This window comes from Phoenix dactylifera, chromosome 1 (genome assembly GCF_009389715.1).
Source record: "Phoenix dactylifera cultivar Barhee BC4 chromosome 1, palm_55x_up_171113_PBpolish2nd_filt_p, whole genome shotgun sequence".
Taxonomy (NCBI): domain Eukaryota; kingdom Viridiplantae; phylum Streptophyta; class Magnoliopsida; order Arecales; family Arecaceae; genus Phoenix; species Phoenix dactylifera.
The window spans coordinates 7,036,913-7,064,670 of NC_052392.1; the positions used below are offsets into that span (position 1 = coordinate 7,036,913).

The 27,758-nt window shown below is 45.2% G+C and overlaps 1 protein-coding gene across 1 annotated transcript in view; it reads left to right on the forward strand.

The window, feature by feature from the left end:
* Window positions 1-27,758, forward strand: part of LOC103713683 (coiled-coil domain-containing protein SCD2-like) — a 52,167-nt gene that overhangs the window by 7,011 nt on the left and 17,398 nt on the right. The window contains exons 3-8 of the mRNA XM_039115133.1: window positions 9,205-9,374; window positions 22,996-23,071; window positions 23,285-23,326; window positions 23,437-23,499; window positions 27,371-27,445; window positions 27,616-27,726. Of these exons, the coding sequence (XP_038971061.1) occupies window positions 9,205-9,374; window positions 22,996-23,071; window positions 23,285-23,326; window positions 23,437-23,499; window positions 27,371-27,445; window positions 27,616-27,726 (537 nt within the window). The remainder of the gene's footprint in view (window positions 1-9,204; window positions 9,375-22,995; window positions 23,072-23,284; window positions 23,327-23,436; window positions 23,500-27,370; window positions 27,446-27,615; window positions 27,727-27,758) is intronic.

Sequence of the window (27,758 nt, forward strand, 5' to 3'; positions counted from 1 at the left end):
GCCTTGGAGATGAAAGGATGCGAGTGCAAGCCTTTGTTCTTCAGGAGTGGCGTGGTATGCAAAAAATTGCTCACATCTATACACCCAACTTGCGGGATCGTCAGTGCCATCATACACCGGAAATTCAAGTCGAACCACCCGGGTTTGGATTTGGCTCTGACTGCCGTTGCTTGAAGTAGCCTCCTCTCCGACGGTCCGCGTGCCTGGTCCCATTGAAATTTGGTAGAGTTGTTGGGAAAGGATGTCCAGAACATCCTTGAGATCGGATGCTTTTGCTAGGGAAGCAATGGATTCCCATAACTTCGATATCGCCTGGTCATGTTGTCGTGCCGTCCGTTGTAACTCAGCAATGTCTTCTGCTCGCACATGGAGGGAGCCTGGCTCTGATACCAATTGATAAGTCACTTCGTTGGAGGAGTGGTGGTGGCTGAACGAAGAGAGGGGAAGAAGATTGGTGATGCACTTCAAGGGGCACCTGCCTCCTACGCCTATTCAAGGTGGTGTAAACCTCCAAGTGGGAACACAAGAACAAGCATACCCTTTCTATTCATTCGATGAAACATCTATACAAAGCTGAGACCAGTAGGGGTCGTTACAAAGTGGGAAACATGGGAGTAGTGGAAGAGAGATTCTAGCATTGGTGGGAGCAGGTGCAGACACGTAGAGGATGACCCAGTCCAGAAGGAGGAAGGTGTGGCGAGGCGGAAGCGAACGTGGTGTGGAGTAGGCAGTGGGCCTGTTGAATAGGAGGTTGTTATTTATTGTGATGGGTTGATGGGTGACAGGTGTTATTTAAAGTAGAGAACTATAGCTGTTTGGGGTGGAAAATATTTTGTATTCGTGGGTTTTGCATGGCGAGGAGGAAGCGGACGTGGTGCGAGGAGGAAGCGGACGTGGTTGCATGGTGAGGAGGAAAGGGACCTGGTGCGAGGAGGAAGTGGACGTGGTGTGGAGTAGGCAGTGGGCCTATCACTTTAGCATTCAGAATTTTTATTCAACACCAAAATCTAGAATTTGAAAACTAAACTAAGAAATTAAAAAAAAATTTATTGTTAAGAAATTTGAATTTTTGAGTATGTTCGTTCAACTCAAATAGGTGGATTGATGTTTATTTACATTTATAATCTTAAATAACTGGATATTTACTTGAACGATATTTATATGAATAATTTTTCACTTAAATGGCGAAAAACAAAAAGGAAAAGTATTTAAAACGGCTTGCCAATTAGTACTAGACAATACCTAACAATTCTAGACTAGTTTGGGCACGATTTACCTTGATAACCATCAAGATTGACGGTACCATCTCGAACCGCCCGATTTAGGGCATACTAAGCTGTATCGGAGGCCGACCGGCATGGTTTATCCTTCGGTTCGAGAAACTGGCTAGGGAGGGGGAGAGGGAGAAGGGGAGAGAGGAAAAGAGAGAGAAAGTGAGAGAGGGAGAGGGAGAGGGAGGGAGGAAGTAAGAGAGAGGGAGAGAGCTTTAGAAGCCCTCTCCTTCGCAATGCCGGAACCATTGTGGGTGCTAAGTCCAGTAGAAATTGTGCTCAACCATTGTTGGTTTGGTCCTGTTGGCATTTAAAATCTTTTCTTTAAGATTTTCTTCTTTTAAAATTAAGTTTTCTCTATCTCTATATGTTTGCTATTTCTATTGCTTTTTTGTTTTTACTTGCTTAATGAACTATATCTCTTGTCCAAGGTTCGCAGTACCGGTAGGTATCAGCCTGATATTCGATACAAGGGTGTATAGGTGTTAATGCACCGAATTAGCCCAGGCCAACATTATACCAACATGGTACCAGTATCAAGTCCCGTACCGAAATAGCAAACTTTATTCCTATCAAATGACCTTTGCATTAAATTGATGCAGGCCGAAACCTGCAAGTCTTGGCCAAACCAAAAGGATTCAACCAAGGGAAAGATAATCCTAGGATGCCACTCAACCAGGGGTAGCGGATGCCACTCGACACTACTATCGCAGATGCCACTCGATGCGACCAAGCCACACGCTTGATTGGGAGGATGATGCCACTCAACTCACAAATGCAAGAAAGGCTTGCTGGAAAGGAATTATGAAAATAACAACTCTGATCCTCATTTCATTCATGTACCAGCTTTATATGCTATCTTGGAACATTCCTCCAAGCATGGGTAAGACAAAACAGTGCTAAAACATATTGATGAGAGTCTAGTTACAAGTTCCAATATTTAGAAATACCAAAAGATACTTAGGGAAATGAAACTATGTGCTGGAAAAAGACCAACTTAAATGCACTTCGCTGGGCGCTGCTAGTCCAGACGTGAAGTAGTAAAAATGCCATAACTTTCTCTAGGGATCTTCAAATGGCACGAGATTAAGTTTGTTGGAAACTAGAGGAGTAGAGCTTTCCAATGGTATATGGCATGCTAGCTGATTAACCATGCTGCCAGGATCAAAGGATGACTCACTAAACACATGAGTCAACTCTTGAAAGCAATGAGTCAACCCCTGCTTCACATGAGTCGACTCTTGAAAGCAAAGAGTCGACCTTGCTGCACATGAATCGACTCTTGAAAGCAAAGAGTTGACCCCTGCTGCTCCTGCATCATTCTCCCCAGCTTGAAAAGAACTCGCCTTCGAGTTAGAATTTTGGTCTTCCCAAAGCAGATGATCCAATTTCTTGAGCTCCTCACTTGAAATCCTTGCATCCTCAGAATGTGGCTTTTCTTGCCAATGGACCAAGTATTGTGTATAAGTGCCATGCTGAGTCGTGATAGAATGTACATCCAGAACATCAACAGACTCACGCGGAGGATTAGAGAGCAGCACTCGAAGTTTTTTGGTTGAAACATAATCTTCTCCTCATCTCCATAATAAGGATAAAGATCACATATGTTGAAGGTAGGACTGATTGAAAATCCTTCAGGTAGTTCAATTCTGTAGGCATTTGGACTCAACTTCTTCAAAATCCGACAAGGTCCAAACTTTCTTTGTTTCAGCTTATTATAAGTACCTGTAGGAAATCTTTCCTTCCTCAAATATACCATGACCAAATCTCCTTCCTTGAACTCTAACTTCCTTCGATGAACATCAGCTTGTGATTTGTACATTTGAGTAGATTGCTGCAGCTAATGTCGAACTTGTTTATGGACCTCCTTTATGTGCTCATCAAACTCTTCAGCTTCCATACTCACTCTTGTTTGATTTGGTAGTGGCAAGAGATCAAGAACATGACTTGGATTTCTGCTATAGACAACTTCGAATGGAGGCTTCTTCGTTGATTGACTGGCTGAACCAAGGTTCGCTGTACCGGTCGGTACCGGTCGGTACCGAGCGTACCGTACCCGTACCGATGGGTACCGGTATCGGTACACCAATGTCGGTACGGTCGGTACCGAGCGTATGGTACCGTACCGACAATCGGTACGCCTATACTAGTGCGGCACCGGTACGGGGTTCGGTACCGGTACGGCGAACCTTGGGCTGAACTATTATAAGCAAATTCAGCTTGAGGAAATGACAAATTTCCACTTCTTTGGGTGCTCTCCCACTAAGCTTCTCAGTAAGTTCCCCAAGGATCTATTCACTACTTCAGTTTGTCCGTCGGTCTGAGGATGGTAAGCACTGGAGAACTGTAATCGAGTTTTCAAAAGTTTCCACAACATCCTCCAGAAGTGACCAACAAACTTTACATCACGATCTGAGGTTATAGACTTTGGAACACCATGTAGACGAACAACTTCTCTGAAAAATAAAGTAGCTATGTAAAATGCATCAATAGAGTTCTTATATGGTATAAAGTGAGCCATCTTGGAGAATCGATCCAGCACCACAAAAATGCAATCAAATCCATGCTGTGTTCTAGGCAAACCAAGAACAAAGTCCATTGATAAGTCTTCCCAGGGAGCATTAGGGATTGGTAAGGGTTGATAATAACCAGTATTTTGGACTCCCCCTTTGGCCTTTTGACATACAAGACAATTTTGCACAAACCGAGAAATATCACGCTTCAGGGTAGGCCAAAAGTATCGCAGCTTCACAAGAGCTTTAGTCTTGTCCCTTTCAAAATGTCCACCAAGTCCGCCAGCATGTAATTCTGCAATAACAAATAATCTCCAAGATCCTTCTGGCAAACAAAGTTGATTGCCTTTGAATAAATAGCCATTGATCAGCAAATAGTCTTTACTCTTCTTATTACTTAAATTCTGTAACACCCTTTTAAAGAATGGATCTGCAACATAATAATCTAGTAAGAGATCAAAGCCAGTAATTTCATAAGAGAGTGTTGTCAACAAACTATCCCAACTTTGTTTGATGAACCGACTTTATGGTGTAGAACAAAAGAAAATTTTTCAAGATATGATACCCAACTAGCATGACGAGAATTCAGCTTCTTTTGGCCCTTCAAGAATCTCAAAGCTTCATGGTCAGAATAGAGCACAAATTTGACACCAATAAGATAATGTTCCCAATGCCGCAAGGCTTGAACAATTGCATATAGCTCCTTGTTATAGGTTGAATATTTCAGCTTTGCATTACTGAATTTCTCACTGAAATAAGCAACAAATCTTCCCCCTTGCAATAGAACAACTCCTATGCCAACTTTGGAAGCATCACACTCCACTTGGAATGGCTTAGAGAAATCTGGTAGTGCTAGGACCGGTGCTTCAACAAGTTTGGACTTCAACTCTTGGAAACTTCTTTCAGCCTCATTGATCCATTGAAATTCCTTCTTCTTTAGAACATCCATCATTGGAGCAGTAATGGTACTAAAGTGTCGAATGAACCTCCTGTAGAATGATGCCAAACCATGAAAGCTTCTCACGTCAGTCAAACTTCTAGGTGTAGGCCAATCAAGAATAGCCTTTACCTTCTCGTCATCCATCTTCATGCCATCTGCACTAACAACATAGCCTAGAAATACAACTTGATTAGTCATGAAAGAGCACTTCTTCAGATTCACATACAACTGGTTTTCATGGAGCACTTTGAAAACATTGGATAGGTGATTCACATGCTGTACACTATCCTTGCTGTAAACCAGGATGTCATCAAAATACACCACAACATGCTTCCCCATGAAGTTCTTCAAAACTTAGGTCATAAGCCTCATGAAAGTGCTAGGGGCATTTGATAATCCAAATGGCATAACCAGCCACTCATACAAACCATTTTTGGTTTTAGAGGCTGTTTTCCACTCATCACCTTTTCTAATTCGAATTTGGTGATAACCATTCCGTAAATCAATCTTAGAAAACACCTTTGCACCAGCCAACTCGTCCAGCATATCATCAAGTCTAGGGATGGAAAACCTATACTTGATTGTAATCTTGTTTATAGCTCTACTATCAACACGCATTCTTCATGTTTTATCTTTCTTAGGAGTTAAAAGGGCAGGGACAGTACAAGGACTAAGTGATTCTCTAATCAATTCCTTTTGCAATAAATCAATGATTTGCCTTTGTAATTCAGCATGCTCATTAAGAGACATTCTATAATGAGGCAGATTAGGAAGCACAACACCTGGAATGAAATCAATTCGATGCTGCTTGTCTCGAAGTGGTGGTAAACCAGCAGGAAGGTCAGCAGGAGCTAAGCCTTTGAATCTGTCCATTAAGTCTCGAACTTCATCCGAAACTTCTGTTTCAAGTTCTTCACTTTTTTCTGCAGCAACCAGAGCATAAACAATACCATCTTTGTTGTAGGACTCTTCAAATTCCTTGTAAGATAATAAGCTGATCTAGTTCGAAGAAGGCACACTATTTGGAATGTCTTTCATGGGGTCAAAACATACTTCACTTTGTTGTGGATAATAGTGTAAGTGTTCTTCCTCCCATCATGATAAGCATTCCTATCAAACTGCCATGGTCTGCCAAGAAGCAAATGACAGGCATCCATGGGTAGCACATCAAAATAAATTTCATCTTCATACTTGCCAACAACAAACTTTACTTTGCATCTTTGAGTCACCATGATTTCTCCACCCTTTTTGAACCAGGAAACCTTGTAAGGCTTTGGATGGTGTTCACAAGAAAGCTTCAGCCTTTCTATCACTACTTTTGACACCATGTTCTCACAACTTTCCGAATCAATCATCAAGATGCACTTCTTTCCATAAGAAAGACAATAGGTTCGAAAAATGTTATGCCTCAGCCATCTATTAGTCTCTTGAATAGTCAGCACTTGCCGGATTACAAGACTTTCCGCATCACAATCACCTTCACAATATTCTTCATTAAGATCAGCCTCTGGTTCTTCATCATAAATTGGCTCTTCATCTTCTTCTTCCACAAGATGCAATTCAACTTTCTTCTTTGGACATTCATAGGACCTATGCCCAGATTCACCACACCATAAATATTTGTTGGAAGTTGAATGAAACTTTCCTTCTTACTCCCTCCACCCTGATGTTGGGTTTGTTTTTCAGAGGTAGGAGCCAACTTCTTACCCTTCTCTTTCATCCCTTTTGAGCTTTCACCCTTTCGGTATGAACTCCATTTTATTTTCTCTTCTGCCTTCAATGTCGAATGCATCATCAACTCGCCTTTAAGGTTATATTTCAGTTCACTCACATATCTGGCCACCAATTGATCATCAGATTCTTGTAAATTCACACGACTCATAAGCTTGTAGAATTGCTCTGTATAATCACCAATAGATTGCTCCACATGCTGATGCAACTGATGGAACTTTTGGTAGAGAGTTTGAGAATAATCCAAGGGAAGAAATTTCTCATCAAGCTTCAATTTCATCTCAACCCAGGTATTGACTCTTGAGATTCCTCTTCGATCTCTGCTATGCTAATATTGTTGCCATCAGATTAGAGCATGACCCTTCAGCTTCGTAGCCACAAATTGCACCTTTCTTTCATCTGTAAGAAATTTCCAATCAAAGAAAGCTTCTAAAGATGCCATCCAGTCACAATAGCCATCAGCATCAAGTTTGCCATCAAAGTCTTGCACTTGAACTTGGATGCTTCGATCAGTATTCTCCAAAGCACGGGTCAAGCGATCCATGGACCATTGATCAGCAACACCAGGTTCTGAAACAGAACTGGAAGAAGATGACCGATCATTTTGGTTGTGGTTGTTGAAGAAGACATTGTGTTCACTTTCTTGACTTCTATGGCTTCGAGTGGGTGAAGCTTGAATCTGCTGACAGAGTTTATTCACCATGTCTGTCAGTGCTTGATTCGATTCTCGTAATGCAGCAAGTTCAGCTTGCACTTCATCACGCTCCGTAGCCCTTTGATGTCGTGGAGGATTCCTTTGACGCCGTGGAGGCATGGTAGAGGACCCGAAGATATGAAGAAGATTGAATAATTTTGAAATAAAGGACACCACAGTAGGAAAATCTGCTCTGATACCAATTTGATGCAGGCCAAAACCTGCAAGTCTCGACCAAACCAAAAGGATTCAACCAAGGAAAAGATAATCCTAGGATGCCACTCAACCAGGGGTAGCGGATGCCACTCGACACTACTATCGCAGATGCCACTCGATGCGACCAAGCCACACGCTTGATTGGGAGGAGGATGCCACTCAACTCACAAATGCAAGAAAGACTTGCTGGAAAGGAATTCCAAAAATAACAACTCTGATCCTCATTTCATTCATGTACCAGTTTTATATGCTATCTTGGAACATCCTTTCAAGCATAGGTAAGACAAAACAGTGCTAAAACACATTGATGAGAGTCTAGTTACAAGTTCCAATATTTAGAAATACCAAAAGACACTTAGAGAAATGAAACTATGTGCTAGAAAAAGACCAACTTAAATGTTCTTCGCTAGGCGCTGCTAGTCCAGACGTGCAGTAGTAAAAATGCCATAACTTTCTCTAGGGATCTTCAAATGGCACGAGATCAAGTGTGTTGGAAACTAGAGGAGTAGAGCTTTCCACTGGTATATGGCATGCTAGCTGATTAACCATATATTGTTCCCAGAATTAATTCAAAACTAACTCTGTCATGCAGCCAGGATCAAAGGATGACTCACTAAACACATAAGTCGACTCTTGAAAGCAATGAGTCAACCCCTGCTTCACATGAGTCGACTCTTGAAGGCAAAGAGTCGACCCCTGCTGCTCCTGCATCATAAATTTACTAGTAAAAAATAACTAAAACTTGTTTTGGTCATTATTAAGTGTGGGAATTGCTTCTCTTGCCATAGATTGATATGAGAGAGGTTTATATGAATCAATCACCTTGGTTTATGGTTCAAGGGTTGTCAGGAAAAATATCCAGGTTTCATATAACTTCTCTCTCTTTCTCTATCTCTCTCTTGCTCTCCGGAACATTTAGTAAATTTGTATAGAATGGGAGCAAAAGCTATCACATTTGAGGTAGATGATTTTGCATATAATCAAAATGAAATAAACTCTCATTCTACTAGGTTGATACAATATCAATCTCTTTATTTTGCTGATTCAATTTTTGACATCATTGGATTCAATTAATTCCTATGTTGCACTGAATTTTTTGGCTGTAATTTTCTCTTGTATGCATGCAAGATTCACTTAAGCAACCATATGACTATATTAGTTACAATAATAATCTAATCTTTATGTTGAGATGGATAACTGAGCAGCTCTTATGGTATGTTAATTCCATTTTTTGACATGATATTTTGTTGTTGTCCTGCCTACTGTTATGCATATATTGGCATCCATTGAAAGCTTTCAATTTCTTGTTCTTTATGTGCAAGTAAGTATAATGAAGCCCTCCATATATAAGTTGGATAGTGTGTGATGTCTTCTTGAACAATTTTGTGCATGTATAGTCTCATCCGTTTAATACTATTTCATATTAGCTAACATATACTGGATTTTTATCTTTCAAAAGTAAGAAAATGCTTGAGATTTTGGTTTTATAATATTTTGACTTCACCATTTTTCTTGTCTCATACATAATTTCATGTGTAAATGTTGTAACTTATTTTAGAGTTTTGCCTCAAATATCTTAGTCGATATGTCACTGCCATTATTGTATACTTTTTCCTATCTTCCCTATTCCTCCCTCCGTCCCTGCTCCCGACTCTATCTTCTAGCGCACATAATAATTGGTTTGGTTTTTCATCTACATGAGGTTTATGCTTTAGGAATTCAGATTTCATATTCTTATGCAATGTTATGTCAGTGATCTTTAGCTTGACTAGTTAAATTTTGTGAATTTGCTACTTTTTGTTCTAATTTGATATATTGAAAACTTTTATATCCTTTTAGATAGGTCGTTACCTTGCTGAGCAAACTTCAACTATTCGTCTTACATCAGCTGGTCGACCATCTATTGCGGCAAAACCAACTACTTTGATACCACCTATTAAACCATCACCAAGGCCAATTATTACTACATTGGCATCAGAGTCTCCTGTTGTTAGTCGAAGAGAGAAAAGGTGGTTTTGACCTCTGAACAAACAGATTGTTCTGCAATTAGAAGCATTTTGTTATTAATTTTTTAATACACTCAGATTTCATATTTATATAGCATTTGCTTATACTTTGAATGCTTCTATTATCAATTCCTTTTCCTCCTTCCAGAGTTAAAATCATCAATATTGGTCACACATTGAAAGAAATTTAAGAAACTGATTCATTGCGTTTCTGATTTATCATGCTGTTCTATAACATGATGTGTGGAAGGTATCTGACTATGTAGTGTTTCTCATTTTTTTGATGTCATCTGCAGCTGCAGTTTCTAGTTGTTATTAGCAAATTTCTTTTACAATAATATAATGCAGTTGCTTTAGTGGATTTTGTGTAAGAAAAGATTAATATCATATTTATATTGATGATAAGCCTGGTTTCTTTTATAGTTTGGTAATTATTTTCTGATAGGGATGCTTAGATAACATCAACGTGCCAATTTGTTTAATCTGGATATTGGTCTGGCATGGACAATGTAAATGGAAAAACAATAGGAGAAACAAATTGTCTAGGCACATATGGAATTATTTGAAGTCATGTTACCGAATTATGGTAATCTAATAGTACATTCCAATGACCAACAAAATTATAGTCCATAAGGTCTGCAATCTCGTTGCCGAGTATGTATCGGTACCTTAACGGAAGAACAGAAAGTTTAATAATAGAAAAGAGAGATAAAACAAAGAGATGAGAAAGAGTCACACATGGTCAGGAATGCCAGCCCATGTGCCTTATACTTCTTTTAGATAATATGCCTAGTTTCCCAATAGGTTGCTGAATGAGTAAAATGTGCTTTCTTGAAGTCAGTCGTCTGCGGTGTTGTTATTTTCTTTTTTTGGTTGCCAAATTGATTCCATATAGTGCACAAGGATCAATTGATGGTTATGGTTGTCTTCAAGATTAAATTATTCAAATGTACTGACAACATGTATGTATTTTTCAAAATTAGATGAGAGAGAGTCGCACATGGTCAGGAATGCCAGCCCATGTGCCTTATACTTCTTTTGGATAATATGCCTAGTTTCCCACTAGGTTGCTGAATGAGTAAAATGGGCTTTCTTGAAGTCAGTCGTCTGCAGTGTTGTTACTTTCTTTTTTTGGTTGCTAAATTGATTCCATATAGTGCACAAGGATCAATTGACATTTATGGTTGTCTTCAAGATTAAAATATTCAAATGTACTGACAACATGTATGTATTTTTCAAAATTATAATTATCTTATAAGTATTTTTCAAAATTAATATATATAATTATTATTATAAGAAACATTAAAATCCATAAAGTTTAATAAATTGTAAATTTTTTATCTGTAGTTGAACCACTAAATATTGGTGCTTATGGAAGATTGTATGTGATGTTGTTGGTTTGTCGTGTTTTCCATTCTCATGCCAGGATCTTTTCAAATATTTTGTATAATCATGGATTTTAAGTATCCTTTTGCTTTTCTTGAATATTTGTTTTGAATAATTGTAGGTTAAACCATGCTGCTGAAGAACAGATGTTGTACAGGAATAGGTCTTACTGGAGATGCATGTGTTCTTCTTTTTTTTTTTTCAAAATAATTGTGGTGCTTACATGATGGAGAAGCATAATTTTGTTGGATATGGGGAGGTGGCTAGATGACCTTATGCCTAAAGACAAGTGGTTAGAGTTAAGCTAATTCATTCAAATTTCAAAGTATCCATGGGCATGCATGATGAATGCCATTGACCAGAGTGCTGAGATTCGCAAGTTCTGCAGGGACAAACTTGATTTCCATAATTTGGTTAGGGAGTAAACCCAGAAGGTGAGATAAAAAAGAAGTACAAACTAATCTCTAATGTCTAACAAAATTGCAGTCTATGATTGTTGTCAATAATTTTGCATCTTCTCCAGAAGTGTAATTTTTGGGAAACAGTTTTTGGACTTTGTTAGTGAGCCTCAAATCATAGAGATGGAATTAGGATCTTGAACTTTGCCACGAGACTCTAGATCAAGGATTTAAAAATTGAGGTACAGGCCTGTAAGAGAAGCCGTTATCCGTGAGTTAAATCTAGAACCACAAGAGAACCCAACCACGCCACCTTCAGTCGCTCCACTTGCAGAATTTCCAGCAGCTGAAGATGACTCCTCATGCCATGCCATCAGCCGTGCCGATTGGAGAATCTGGGACCGGATCCGTGAAGCCGTTAAATTGGACGTTCGGGCCCAAGAGATCCTTGAAAAGATTGACGCAGCAGCCGATGGTGTGACCAACTTCAAGGTCCGGGACGGGCTCATCTTCTACAAAGGGTATGTCTATATTCCCGACACTCCAAACCTAAGGCAAGACATACTAGATCACTTCCATAATAGCAAGGAAGGGGGCCATGCCGGATGGTTTCGCACTTATGTGCGCATCAAAAACTTTTTCTTTTGGGAGGGTTTGAAAGCCGAAGTCAAGAGGGTAGTGACCCAATGTGACACATGCCAATCCATCAAGTATGACCCTAGGGCACCCCCAGGACTTTTGCAACCACTTCCAATACCCAGGATGATTTGGGAAGACCTATCCATGGACTTTGTAGAAGGCCTACCCAAAAGCCATGAGTATGAAGTAATCTTGGTAGTGGTAGATCGGCTTAGCAAGTATGCCCATTTCATAAACATCAAACATCCTTACACTGCTAAGTCAATTGCTAAAGCCTTTGTGGAAGGAGTAGTCCGGTTACATGGCATCCCAAGGACCATCATCTCCGACCGTGATCGCATCTTCCTAAGTGAATTTTGGAAGGAAATGTTCTCACTCCAAGGCACCACGCTCAAGGCAAGCTCTTCATACCACCCCCAGACCGATGGACAAACAGAGGTTGTCAACCGCACCTTGGAGCAGTACCTTCGATGCTTTTGCCACAACAAACAGAACCAATGGTCAGAATACTTGGTATGGGCAGAATATTGGTACAACACTTCATACCATTCAGCTATCAAGACAAGCCCCTACCAACTTGTCTACGGCCGGCCGCCACCAACAATGACAACTTATGAACCTGGGACGGCAAGAACTCATGAAGTAGAGCAACAACTTATTCACCGGGACGAGATGCTTGCACATGCAAAAAGAGAGCTGCATCGGGCACAACAAAAGATGAAGAAACATTACGATGCAAAGCACAGAGAGGTAACCTTTCAACCCGGTCAATATGCTTACTTAAAGATCAATCCAAAGAAGCAACAGGCCCTCAGAAAGAAATTCAGCTTCAAATTATCAAAGAAGTATTACGGGCCATTCAAGATCCTTGAAAGGATCGGGGAAGGGGCATACCGGTTGGAGCTTCCTCCAAGTTCCCAACTCCACCCGGTAATCCATGTCTCCATGTTAAAAGAAAGGATTGGGGACCCGTCCTTGATCGAAAGAGAGCTTCCCACCTTTGATGAAGAAGGAAGATTCCTACTCCAACCAAGAGAAGCACTCAACTACAGAATATGGAGGCGGGGTAGAGGAAGAAGACCCGTGTGGCAAGTCCTCATACATTGGCAAAACACTCCACAAGAAGAAGCCACATGGGAAGACTATGACGAGATCACCCTACGATATCCTCACTTCACCCTTGAGGACAAGGGTGCTCTCCAAGAAGGGGGGAATGTTAGCGACCCCAAGCGGCCCCGCCGTGACAAAGTCCTGCCAAGCCAAATTTCTGCAAGTTTGGCCGAGGCCAACCTCGGCCAAGAGCAACGCCCGGGCCAAATCCACTGCTTGGAAGTCTGCCCAAGCAGTGGCCAGCACCTTCAGCCTTCGGCGCAGCCCCGCGCAGGCCATTCCCAGCGCCCGCACGAGGTTCTGTGCCCTCTGCAGCAGCGCGCGGCCCACCGCGCACCCAGCCGGCCTCAGCCGCGCGCGGCCAACCGCGCGCCCAGACAGGCCACAGCCCGCGCAGGCCTCTGCACGGCCACCCTGCAGCAGCACAGCCGGCGGCACCAGCGCCAGCCAGCGCGCACTCCCGCGCGCAAGACCAGACGGCCGCCTGCACACAACCGCCAGCCCGCGCGCACACCTGCGCGCACGCACGCGCGCGCCCCCGCGCGCCAGCCCGCGCGCACCCCTGCGCGCCCGCCCGCGCATCAGACTGCGCACGGCCCCCAGGCCGCGCGCCCAGCCACGCGCCAGCCCGCGCCCGCCCGGCGCGCCCCGCGCACTACGCCCGCGCCCGCCTGGCGCACCCAGCGCCCTGCGCCCGCGCCCGCCCGTCGCGCCCAGTTCCCTGCAACCGCGCCCATCTGGCGCGCCCCGAACCTCGCCAAACCAGGAGACGGCCAGTACACCGCAGGGCCGCCTCCCCGCCTCTCGCCAGCAGCTGGCGCCCGCGCAACAGTGGGTTGCGCACGCGCCAAACATGGGCATGAGCACGAGCGGCAGCCAAGGGCACCAGCCCATGCGTGCGGCCATGGACGCGCACGCATCAGGAGAAGCAACCAGCCCAAGGCACGGCCAGATCGACATTCGGCCGAGCGCACCACAGCCAAATCAGCCCAAGGGCAGCGCACGGGTTCAGCTCGACCAAAGACACAGCCAAGCAGCCGAGCCCGCCAGCATTGGGTCCGGACTAGCCAGCGCACGAGCGCCCGAGTGCCAAGGATGGAAAGCCATGGTCAACCAGGGCCCGCGCACACCAGAAGACACTTGGCAGCCATCCGCCGACCATGCGCCCAGCCAAAGAAGGAAGGCAGCAGCTAGCCCGACCCCACGCGCACTAGCGGACACATGGCAAGCATCGGCCGATCAAACGCCCCGCCAAAAGAGGAAGGCCACGGTCAGCTCAAGCCCGCGCGCGGTCAAGGACACATGGCAGCCATCAGCCGGCCGGGCGCCCGGCCAAGGAAGGAAGGAAACTGTCAGCCCAGCATCACGCGCACCAAAGGCCAAGTGGCAGCCATCAACGCCCGAGCGCAAACAAGGAAAACCATCAAAAGATTGCGCCCAGCCAAGGCCAACAACCAGGGACACTTGGCAGGCTGCCAAGCATCAGCGCCGAGGCAAACCAGGAAACCGCACGCAAAGAATCCGTGGAGGAGCTTCTAGGCTCTTCCATGGCCAACCGACCAAGGCTGACACGGGCGGCCAGGATGCATCAGGCCGTCAGATGAGCGCGCGTCAAGAGGACACGCCAGCAATCCAAGGGAAGCTCGAGCCAAAGGCAACAAGGCATGGCAAACCAGGAAGCAAGCTCGGCACAACAGGAAACCCAGCCCAGCCGCCCGGCGCAGCAACCAAATCTGGCTGCGCACGGACAGATGGCAGCCACAGCAAGTGCCACGCACAGAAGCCACGCCAACAGCAAATCCCGAGCGCCCAACCATCTGCAGCACATGGCCGAACCAAAGGCCAAGATTGACCAGGCCATTGCGGCCGAATTAGGAGTCTTTTTCATTAGGGTTTTAGTCCAAAATAAGCCAAGGCCGTCGGCCATTAAAAGGAGCCATTAGGGCCCTTAGGCAATCATCTCTTAGAACATTGTTTTTCCACCATTGTGTCAAGGGTTGTATCCCTTTCTTTTGTCGGCCGAAAGGCTTGGGACTAGGGTGGGGAACATCAGCCCCCCTAGGTTGTTCTTAGGTTGTGCAAGGTCCCTTCCCGACCTTTGCCGAGTCCTATTTGTAATCCGTTGTTTAGTGGAATGAAATCACTTTTCTTCCAACATTGAGCCCCATTGGTTTCATCCCATCGCCGGCAGCCCGAAGGCAAGCATACGGCGTGGATTCCACGGCAACAAGAAGGAGGAAGATACCCACAGCAAGTCGGTCCCAAGGCAAACCACCAACACCACCCTCAACCTTGGAACGCTTGGGCCGGGGATCGGGACCGCAACCCCCGGGTCGCCAACACTGGTGCTTTCATTGAGAGTCTACATCGGAGATCGTCGGGTAATAGGCTTCAGTCCAAATCCACGGAAGGACGATCTCAAGGGTATCTTCTAACTTTTCAGATCTACATACTTCATTGTTCTCTTGTTGAGATCTGAAAATCAGATTTCAAATACCTTGTAATAGCATAAAAAAATCTGATTGTAAGGGGTTGTTTCATGGAGTCGGATAGGGAGTCCTTTAGCCCCCAAAGGCTCTTTGAGACCATTGAAAACCACAACACCGAGATGAGTAGGGTGTTAGAACATGTAGTGACCTCCCTAGCCGCCATAAGAAGAGAAAGTAATGCAAACATAGAGAGGCTTGAGAGGAGGTTTGCAGAAAAAAATCAAGAGGGTGAAAGAGAAAGAAAAAACCAAGAGGAAAGAAGAAGAAGAAGTAGGGACGCATGTGGAGAAACCCTAGACGATAGATGGGCCGGTGGCATCCACATGGAGGATCGGCCAAGGAGCATGGATAGACCCGAGAGTGAACCCATAGGTAGTCCCCATTCTTGTAGGCCTTATGGCCGACATGTGCATGAAGGAAGAAGAAGAGAGGAAAGGGTTTATCATGAGGGAGGTTTCGGACCACATGAAAGAGGGATTAGAAAGCCCAAGATTGAGTTTCCAACCTTCGGAGGGGGGGATCCTTATGAATGGCTCGACAAAGTCGAGCAATACTTCCATGTCTACGAGACCCCTAGAGAAGAGAAGGTGACCTTGGCAAGCTATCATCTTGAAGGAAGGGCCAATAGATGGTGGCGGTGGCTAAGGAACATATATGAGAAGGAGGGAAATTATTTGGGGTGGACGGCCTTCGTGCAAGAATTCATGAACCAATGGGGGCCTTCACCCACCATCAATCACCATGGCCAATTGGCCAAGCTAAAGCAAGAGGGCAAAGTTCAAGCTTATATCGACGAGTTCCGACAACTTCAAACTATGGTTGAAGGATGGTCGGAAGAGGCACTACTTGGCACTTTCGTCGACGGGCTCAAACCTTGGCTATCCAAGGAAATCAAATTGAAGCAACCTACCCGTCTTCAAGAGGCGATGCGGATAGCGGAGATCCTTGATCAAGCCAACATTCAAGACCGGCGGACCAAGGAGGGCTCCAACCGCAATATGCTGCCACCCAAGTTCCAACCGGCAGCAAACACTTCCAAACCTCAAACAGCCGCTGCATCAACCTCCAAATCCGCAACCCCCGGCGCTCACGGGCATTCAAAGACCATCAACCATGAGGATGACGGCATGGATCGGCAAGCATGAAGTCTCTTTGCTCGTTGACAACGGTTCGTCCCACAATTTCATCAACCCAGGAGCCTTGCAGCGAGTGGGACTCAAGGGAGCAGCAACCGAGCCGTTCGAGGTCAAGGTAGCAAGCGGCGAGCGGCTCAAATGTCAGCAAATTGTCAAGGACGTGCGACTCAACACCCAAGAGGTAAAAAGGCTATCCCGAGAGGAACTTCAAAAATACTTTGATAAAGGCTTGTGTTACAAATGTGGTGCAAAGTGGGAGAGAGGCCACCGCTGCAACCGTGGCCAAAATTTTGTCATAGAGCTCCTCGAGGAAGAAGAGCCAGAAATTTCAGATGGGCTACAAACCGAGGATCACTCAACCGATGAGGAGACCGGTCAAGCCTTTACCATCCATGACTGCCAAGCCACGGAAAGCCTTGAAGGGCCAAAAGCCATCAGCACCACCGCCGCAGAAAATTCTGTAACCATGCACACAGCCGGCGGGAAGGAAGAACCACAAGAGAACCCAACCACGCCACCTTCAGTCGCTCCACTTGCAGAATTTCCAGCAGCTGAAGATGACTCCTCATGCCATGCCATCAGCCGTGCCGATTGGAGAATCTGGGACCGGATCCGTGAAGCCGTTAAATTGGACGTTCGGGCCCAAGAGATCCTTGAAAAGATTGACGCAGCAGCCGATGGTGTGACCAACTTCAAGGTCCGGGACGGGCTCATCTTCTACAAAGGGTATGTCTATATTCCCGACACTCCAAACCTAAGGCAAGACATACTAGATCACTTCCATAATAGCAAGGAAGGGGGCCATGCCGGATGGTTTCGCACTTATGTGCGCATCAAAAACTTTTTCTTTTGGGAGGGTTTGAAAGCCGAAGTCAAGAGGGTAGTGACCCAATGTGACACATGCCAATCCATCAAGTATGACCCTAGGGCACCCCCAGGACTTTTGCAACCACTTCCAATACCCAGGATGATTTGGGAAGACCTATCCATGGACTTTGTAGAAGGCCTACCCAAAAGCCATGAGTATGAAGTAATCTTGGTAGTGGTAGATCGGCTTAGCAAGTATGCCCATTTCATAAACATCAAACATCCTTACACTGCTAAGTCAATTGCTAAAGCCTTTGTGGAAGGAGTAGTCCGGTTACATGGCATCCCAAGGACCATCATCTCCGACCGTGATCGCATCTTCCTAAGTGAATTTTGGAAGGAAATGTTCTCACTCCAAGGCACCACGCTCAAGGCAAGCTCTTCATACCACCCCCAGACCGATGGACAAACAGAGGTTGTCAACCGCACCTTGGAGCAGTACCTTCGATGCTTTTGCCACAACAAACAGAACCAATGGTCAGAATACTTGGTATGGGCAGAATATTGGTACAACACTTCATACCATTCAGCTATCAAGACAAGCCCCTACCAACTTGTCTACGGCCGGCCGCCACCAACAATGACAACTTATGAACCTGGGACGGCAAGAACTCATGAAGTAGAGCAACAACTTATTCACCGGGACGAGATGCTTGCACATGCAAAAAGAGAGCTGCATCGGGCACAACAAAAGATGAAGAAACATTACGATGCAAAGCACAGAGAGGTAATCTTTCAACCCGGTCAATATGCTTACTTAAAGATCAATCCAAAGAAGCAACAGGCCCTCAGAAAGAAATTCAGCTTCAAATTATCAAAGAAGTATTACGGGCCATTCAAGATCCTTGAAAGGATCGGGGAAGGGGCATACCGGTTGGAGCTTCCTCCAAGTTCCCAACTCCACCCGGTAATCCATGTCTCCATGTTAAAAGAAAGGATTGGGGACCCGTCCTTGATCGAAAGAGAGCTTCCCACCTTTGATGAAGAAGGAAGATTCCTACTCCAACCAAGAGAAGCACTCAACTACAGAATATGGAGGCGGGGTAGAGGAAGAAGACCCGTGTGGCAAGTCCTCATACATTGGCAAAACACTCCACAAGAAGAAGCCACATGGGAAGACTATGACGAGATCACCCTACGATATCCTCACTTCACCCTTGAGGACAAGGGTGCTCTCCAAGAAGGGGGGAATGTTAGCGACCCCAAGCGGCCCCGCCGTGACAAAGTCCTGCCAAGCCAAATTTCTGCAAGTTTGGCCGAGGCCAACCTCGGCCAAGAGCAACGCCCGGGCCAAATCCACTGCTTGGAAGTCTACCCAAGCAGTGGCCAGCACCTTCAGCCTTCGGCGCAGCCCCGCGCAGGCCATTCCCAGCGCCCGCACGAGGTTCTGTGCCCTCTGCAGCAGCGCGCGGCCCACCGCGCACCCAGCCGGCCTCAGCCGCGCGCGGCCAACCGCGCGCCCAGACAGGCCACAGCCCGCGCAGGCCTCTGCACGGCCACCCTGCAGCAGCACAGCCGGCGGCACCAGCGCCAGCCAGCGCGCACTCCCGCGCGCAAGACCAGACGGCCGCCTGCACACAACCGCCAGCCCGCGCGCACGCACGCGCGCGCCCCCGCGCGCCAGCCCGCGCGCACCCCTGCGCGCCCGCCCGCGCATCAGACTGCGCACGGCCCCCAGGCCGCGCGCCCAGCCACACGCCAGCCCGCGCCCGCCCGGCGCGCCCCGCGCACTGCGCCCGCGCCCGCCTGGCGCACCCAGCGCCCTGCGCCCGCGCCCGCCCGGCGCGCCCAGTTCCCTGCAACCGCGCCCATCTGGCGCGCCCGAACCTCGCCAAACCAGGAGACGGCCAGTACACCGCAGGGCCGCCTCCCCGCCTCTCGCCAGCAGCTGGCGCCCGCGCAACAGTGGGTTGCGCACGCGCCAAACATGGGCATGAGCACGAGCGGCAGCCAAGGGCACCAGCCCATGCGTGCGGCCATGGACGCGCACGCATCAGGAGAAGCAACCAGCCCAAGGCACGGCCAGATCGACATTCGGCCGAGCGCACCACAGCCAAATCAGCCCAAGGGCAGCGCACGGGTTCAGCTCGACCAAAGACACAGCCAAGCAGCCGAGCCCGCCAGCATTGGGTCCGGACTAGCCAGCGCACGAGCGCCCGAGTGCCAAGGATGGAAAGCCATGGTCAACCAGGGCCCGCGCACACCAGAAGACACTTGGCAGCCATCCGCCGACCATGCGCCCAGCCAAAGAAGGAAGGCAGCAGCTAGCCCGACCCCGCGCGCACTAGCGGACACATGGCAAGCATCGGCCGATCAAACGCCCCGCCAAAAGAGGAAGGCCACGGTCAGCTCAAGCCCGCGCACGGTCAAGGACACATGGCAGCCATCAGCCGGCCAGGCGCCCGGCCAAGGAAGGAAGGAAACTGTCAGCCCAGCATCACGCGCACCAAAGGCCAAGTGGCAGCCATCAACGCCCGAGCGCAAACAAGGAAAACCATCAAAAGATTGCGCCCAGCCAAGGCCAACAACCAGGGACACTTGGCAGGCTGCCAAGCATCAGCGCCGAGGCAAACCAGGAAACTGCACGCAAAGAATCCGTGGAGGAGCTTCTAGGCTCTTCCATGGCCAACCGACCAAGGCTGACACGGGCGGCCAGGATGCATCAGGCCGTCAGATGAGCGCGCGTCAAGAGGACACGCCAGCAATCCAAGGGAAGCTCGAGCCAAAGGCAACAAGGCATGGCAAACCAGGAAGCAAGCTCGGCACAACAGGAAACCCAGCCCAGCCGCCCGGCGCAGCAACCAAATCTGGCTGCGCACGGACAGATGGCAGCCACAGCAAGTGCCACGCACAGAAGCCACGCCAACAGCAAATCCCGAGCGCCCAACCATCTGCAGCACATGGCCGAACCAAAGGCCAAGATTGACCAGGCCATTGCGGCCGAATTAGGAGTCTTTTTCATTAGGGTTTTAGTCCAAAATAAGCCAAGGCCGTCGGCCATTAAAGGAGCCATTAGGGCCCTTAGGCAATCATCTCTTAGAACATTGTTTTTCCACCATTGTGTCAAGGGTTGTATCCCTTTCTTTTGTCGGCCGAAAGGCTTGGGACTAGGGTGGGGAACATCAGCCCCCCTAGGTTGTTCTTAGGTTGTGCAAGGTCCCTTCCCGACCTTTGCCGAGTCCTATTTGTAATCCGTTGTTTAGTGGAATGAAATCACTTTTCTTCCAACATTGAGCCCCATTGGTTTCATCCCATCGCCGGCAGCCCGAAGGCAAGCATACGGCGTGGATTCCACGGCAACAAGAAGGAGGAAGATACCCACAGCAAGTCGGTCCCAAGGCAAACCACCAACACCACCCTCAACCTTGGAACGCTTGGGCCGGGGATCGGGACCGCAACCCCCGGGTCGCCAACACTGGTGCTTTCATTGAGAGTCTACATCGGAGATCGTTTTTCCACCATTGTGTCAAGGGTTGTATCCCTTTCTTTTGTCGGCCGAAAGGCTTGGGACTAGGGTGGGGAACATCAGCCCCCCTAGGTTGTTCTTAGGTTGTGCAAGGTCCCTTCCCGACCTTTGCCGAGTCCTATTTGTAATCCGTTGTTTAGTGGAATGAAATCACTTTTCTTCCAACATTGAGCCCCATTGGTTTCATCCCATCGCCGGCAGCCCGAAGGCAAGCATACGGCGTGGATTCCACGGCAACAAGAAGGAGGAAGATACCCACAGCAAGTCGGTCCCAAGGCAAACCACCAACACCACCCTCAACCTTGGAACGCTTGGGCCGGGGATCGGGACCGCAACCCCCGGGTTGCCAACACTGGTGCTTTCATTGAGAGTCTACATCGGAGATCGTCGGGTAATAGGCTTCAGTCCAAATCCACGGAAGGACGATCTCCAGGGTATCTTCTAACTTTTCAGATCTACATACTTCATTGTTCTCTTGTTGAGATCTGAAAATCAGATTTCAAATACCTTGTAATAGCATAAAAAAATCTGATTGTAAGGGGTTGTTTCATGGAGTCGGATAGGGAGTCCTTTAGCCCCCAAAGGCTCTTTGAGACCATTGAAAACCACAACACCGAGATGAGTAGGGTGTTAGAACATGTAGTGACCTCCCTAGCCGCCATAAGAAGAGAAAGTAATGCAAACATAGAGAGGCTTGAGAGGAGGTTTGCAGAAAAAAATCAAGAGGGTGAAAGAGAAAGAAAAAACCAAGAGGAAAGAAGAAGAAGAAGTAGGGACGCATGTGGAGAAACCCTAGACGATAGATGGGCCGGTGGCATCCACATGGAGGATCGGCCAAGGAGCATGGATAGACCCGAGAGTGAACCCATAGGTAGTCCCCATTCTTGTAGGCCTTATGGCCGACATGTGCATGAAGGAAGAAGAAGAGAGGAAAGGGTTTATCATGAGGGAGGTTTCGGACCACATGAAAGAGGGATTAGAAAGCCCAAGATTGAGTTTCCAACCTTCGGAGGGGGGGATCCTTATGAATGGCTCGACAAAGTCGAGCAATACTTCCATGTCTACGAGACCCCTAGAGAAGAGAAGGTGACCTTGGCAAGCTATCATCTTGAAGGAAGGGCCAATAGATGGTGGCGGTGGCTAAGGAACATATATGAGAAGGAGGGAAATTATTTGGGGTGTCGGAACTCGTCGATATAAGCTTGAACTTTGCCCTCTTGCTTTAGCTTGGCCAATTGGCCATGGTGATTGATGGTGGGTGAAGGCCCCCATTGGTTCATGAATTCTTGCACGAAGGCCGTCCACCCCAAATAATTTCCCTCCTTCTCATATATGTTCCTTAGCCACCGCCACCATCTATTGGCCCACGGACAGATGGCAGCCACAGCAAGTGCCACGCACAGAAGCCACGCCAACAGCAAATCCCGAGCGCCCAACCATCTGCAGCACATGGCCGAACCAAAGGCCAAGATTGACCAGGCCATTGCGGCCGAATTAGGAGTCTTTTTCATTAGGGTTTTAGTCCAAAATAAGCCAAGGTCTCTGGCAGTACGATGGATATTGAATCATGGGGGTTTACAAAAGTTTTGTAGTCTGGTATGGGCTGGGTTAAATTTCTTTAAAAAACAAGAAAGAAAAAAAAATGGTGTACCCCAGTGGTATGATTAGTACTGGGTTGGCAGATGATAGGGGGTGGTGTGCGAAGGGTATCTTCACCAGTCCCTAGCCAGCACAGGCAGTACTTCAATTATAGCTTAAGATGTTGACATCTGATAGAAGATTGAGGATTCAAACTTTCACAGCACTTAAGGAAGCTATTTAGTTCTTGTTTTTGATCCTAGAGAACATAAACCCTAGGAAGTATAATATCCGGAAAACCTAATTCTTGGTCAAATATAAAAAAGTTCTGATGCATCTTTATTTACAAAATGATTAGAATTAAACAGAAATTTAGCCTTTTTTCGGTCAATATGTATTTATGGATGTGTGAATGTTCATACGTCCCTCCAGATCATGTCTCATTGAACTTTATATAGGATGCTTTAGTAGAGATTTTCTTCTCTCCCTCTCTCTCTCTCACACACACACACACAATCTCATTCAGTGTGATTGACAACTTATCTCTACATCTAGGATGTCTATCGATTTGGGAAATTTGAATTTGAAAGAAACTGTTCAAACACGTTCCTCTTCTGCTCTTCAAGATGAGGTAATTCTTCATGTAGTTACCCTATAATTTTATAGGAGCATGGTTGTTGGTTTCCAGAAAGCGTTGATTTTTGATTTTGGAATTTTCATTCATAAGTTGGTCACGTCTTTCCATATTTTTATCTTGTTAAACTAAATAAAGTTTATTCCTAAAATTGGCATATATAGTTCTGTGGTTATTTCTTTGTACAACATGTTATTGTTTAAATTCCAGATTGACGTCCTTCAGGAAGAAAATGAAAACCTTCTTGAAAAGGTGAGATCCAGCTTTATTTTGAGTGACTGATCTGTTTATTTCATAAGCCTTCTAATGGCAATCCTTATGCCTTCTCTTCTTTTTCTTCATGCTGATTTGCAACTTCCCAGCTTCGACTTGCAGAGGAAAGGTGTGAAGAAGCAGAGGCAAGGGCTAGACAATTTGAGAAATGGGTCAGCTTCTCCATTAGCATATATTGCAACTGATTCTAGCAAGTAAACTATAATAATTCAGTGGCTTGTTTCATATCTGTTGCTAGATCGGAAATGCCTTTTCTGTAAAAGCTACATTTTGTTATTTGTGATGTATACTGCATTGCAGACTCTAGAACTTAAGAAAAACATATTCATAATTGTATTTAATTTAACTGTTTTAGAAGAAAATCAGAATCTTAATGTTATTAATTGCTCTTTATCAGTTTTATTAGTCCTAACACTGCACTGTCTTTCATCATGGTTTGTGTTTTTCATCATATAGATTGTGGGTGTGCTCTTTGGGTGCATTTAGTGGCTTTTCAGCTTTAAGAAATTCAAGTGCTAGATAATAATTTTTTCTGCATGGCATGAATGTTTGTAGGAAATTTAAGCAAGCTGAAATGATGCTAATGAATGTTGGTGAGGTAGTGGCTTCGACTAAAGAGCACTGTACTTCTGAGAACTACTAGGAAATACATGAGTAAAGGGGAGACAGTGGACAAGGAGATGATAGGTTTGAGTGACCAAAACATGTGAATAAAGAACATTATGTAGCAAATGCTATTACATTCTTAGAGAAAGTGAATCAAATATGGAGGGAAATAATCACCTAAAAAATTGCTTGGAATTAGAAAATTCTCCTACTCTTTTACCTTCATTAAGGATGTCATGATGCTCTTTCCTCCATATCTTTTTCTTTCTATTGCCAGCAATCTCACAAATTTTTATGTTTATCCTTTTTTCCAAGATCAAGGATTAAGCTCCTGGTCTGACCTAGTCCATCGTGGTGGTACCATATTGGATTGGAGAGAGACCAGCTTGGAACATTTTGTGGGACCCCAGAATCTAGCTCTCACTTGGACCAGGCCATTCCAATAACGTCATAATTGGTAGTGATTGTCACCGACTAGTTTGGTGACCGGAGCAATTGGTAACAATTGGGACATAGTTCGGTCCTGCTGAAAAAGAGAGCATAATGTTCTCTTACTTTTCTATTGGGGTTCTCAATAAGAGAGTAAGAAAGAGAGAACAAAATGAGAGGAAGGAAAAGAAGAGAGAGGAGAGGGAGAAGGGAGAGGTGCTTAGATATATTGTCCTCTCCCTTAGATCTATCCTCTACATTGGAACAATCATGCAAATCTAGTAAGCTTGTCCGTCCCCCACTTTTTTGTGATTTGTTTGGTCAAAAATTGAGAAAATAAGAGAAAGTTATGCCAAAGTACTCCCATTTGGTATGAAATTTGAAATGTTATAGGGTGGGTATCAATCTACAACACCATGTTTTTCATGTATTTTATTTTTATAACATTATATTATCTTTAGAATAAATTAATTACTAAGGTATCATTGGCATTATTTTTATTTTTGTTTATAGAAATATGAAAGTAGAAGTATAATTTAAAACTTTTTTTTCAAAAATATAAGTAGATTCGGTATCATAAGTTATTTTAGAAGCATAAACATGATGGTAGTTATGGAGGTGATGGTGGTGTGGCAAAGGTGGCAATAGTGATGATGGTGTGGCACGGTGGAGGTGTGAAGAGGTGGCGATGGTGGCGAAACAGCGACAATGGCGCTGGCCATGGTCTGCCATACCGGCCGGTACGTACCGATCCGGCCTGGAACCGGTACCGGATCAACATGGAATCCGGTACCGGTAGTTTATTATTGGAGAACCGGTATGAGATCAGTACGGACCAGTACGGGATCGGTACGTACCGGTCCGGGCTGCCACCGGTACGTCGACCGGTACCGGTACGGCAGACCTTGGCGGTGGCTGTGTAGTGGAGGCGATGGTTGTGCCAGGACAAAGGAGGCAACCGATGGTAGGGGTGGTGTGGAGGTGGTAGAAACATGGCAGCGGTGATGGCAAAAACAATGACAACGGTGGTGGAGGTGGACTAACGGTGTGGATGGTAGTAGTGAAAAAATATGAGTTTCTTATTTTTATAAATATTAAAAGTAAAGATTTCTTACTTCTATTTTCTAGAAATGATGAAATAATTATTAAAAATAAAAAATAATGTAAGGGAACCAGACTTGCTTTTTATCTTGGTTTCTATGTTTTTGTTTTAAAAGCAGAAAAAGAGAAATAAATTGATGCCAAATAGGACCTAAAATAATAGGAAATATTATTATAAAATTTAAATTTATATCGACAATATAAACCATTGGTGCTGGTGTCGGTATACTGACAATATAAACCCTACCATTAGCTCAAAAAGGTTATTTAGGGGCCTACAAACATCAAAAAAATCATTAAAAGTGACAAAACATCGAATAAAACAAAAAAGTAAGAAACAAGGGCCATCACGGCACGTTACGAAGATGGCAACCGGTCTTACCGGGATGGTAGCATTATGAACTGAACCAACTCAGGACCAAACTGGGATGGGTACCATTCCAGGATTCAAACCCTTAATAAATCTAATTCTTGTTTTGAAAATTGAATTGTATTTTAATTTCGAAGAGCAAAGTGGGATGCGTACAAGAAGCAAGGAATGAAGAATAATGCCTTGAAGATAACATATAATCCAAAGGCCACATGATAAACTGTACAAGGTGCAAAAACAAACTGGTTTCTGTGTTTCATCATTGCATGTAGGCAATATTAGGTAAGTGAGAAAAGGATGTGAAGCTACCAACAACCTATTGATCGAATCTGCCACCAGGGATTGGCTCACAATCAGTTTGCCGAAACTTATGATGTAGCATAGCAGTAGAGTAGCCTGATCATCAGTCAAGTAGCATGCAATGTGATCAGCTATACCTGTTTCTCTCATGCACACCTTTTGTGGGGTAGGGGGTTCTCAAAGGGCATGTATATACTTAAAATTGAGAGTACTGAAAGAGATGAGTAACCAAATTTGAAAAATAAGTTTCTGGATATACATACGTTCTATCTTAGATATTCATACAAAAGCAGCAAGCAATTTTGCAAGTACCTAAAGCTAATTCAGGTAAAGATAGGTTTAGAATTTGACCAGGCTTCGAGGAAGCAAATTGAAAATCTTCAATAGGCTTTTTACAAGAGTTCAGCCCATCATCATCATAATTCAAGCCTTTTGCCTTCATATTTGGTGTTGTTATGAAGCAGAACATAAGGCCAAGAAGGCTCCATGGAAGAATTAACTGAAAGTCGAGTCCATAACAATATAAAATCCGGCCTATGGGCTGCCAATTTCCAACTGCAGGAAAAGGCGACCGAAGTGAGAAAGCCAACTAGGCTCTACAGGTTAGAGAAGGAGAATAATGGCATGGAGAATGAAGAAAGTCAAATAAAAGAGAGAAGAGTGCTACATAAGTAAGAGAAGTATATATGATAAAGAGAGGTGCATTATCCAGAAATCTTTAACTGTGACAATGACTTCTGTTCACTCATATGGTGGTCTGGTCGTTGACTCTCCCAAAGGCATCAATAATCTTGCTGCTGTCCACTTTATGCAAATCAGTAGTGCAACCAGTATAATAGAGCAAATGGATATGTACTTCAGCAGTGTGAAGATCCAAATGAAAAAGACACCAAGTGCTAAACAAATATACGTCTTTGCACTTGGTTTGGGGGGGGGGGGGGGGGGGGGGGGCTGTGTGCATGGAACACATCTATCATCAGCTATAGAGTAAATAAAGTAGGTTGTTTGTAAGATAATTTCTTTTGTTACATTATACATCCAAACTCATAGAAAGACAATAGTATTAAGTATTAACTATTAAGTGTGTTGACTTCCTTCTTTAAGCACGTAGAACCACATATTTAATATTGCTGAAGTTGCAGGTCTTTGTGAACGTAGCAAAAACAATATAACCTTGACTTAATGAACCAGGATGTTGACAACTAAGTTATGTACAGGTTGCTTCAAGAGCTGCTATGCAAACAAGTGGTCCTAACAATCAAGAGGTTGCATCTCTTCGAATGAAAGCAAAGGTAGAAAAGTTCTTTCTGGTTATGTATCTTGCCCATTGTCATGGTAATGTCTGATCATTCTCGATAGCTTCTTCTTTGCATCATTATCCTTTTTCTTTTCTTTTTCTTTTTTCTTTTTGAGAAAAAAACTGCAGGGTTTCATCTGTTAGTCTTCATCATTTTCATGTTAGATTGCTAGAGACGAGGCAGCATCCCTGGCCGAACATCTTCAAGAAGCAGAATTGGAAATCAAATCTCTTCGAACATTGGCACAGAAAATGATTTTGTCTCCAGAAGAAATGGTACATATTCCATTATTTGTCTACAGAACTGA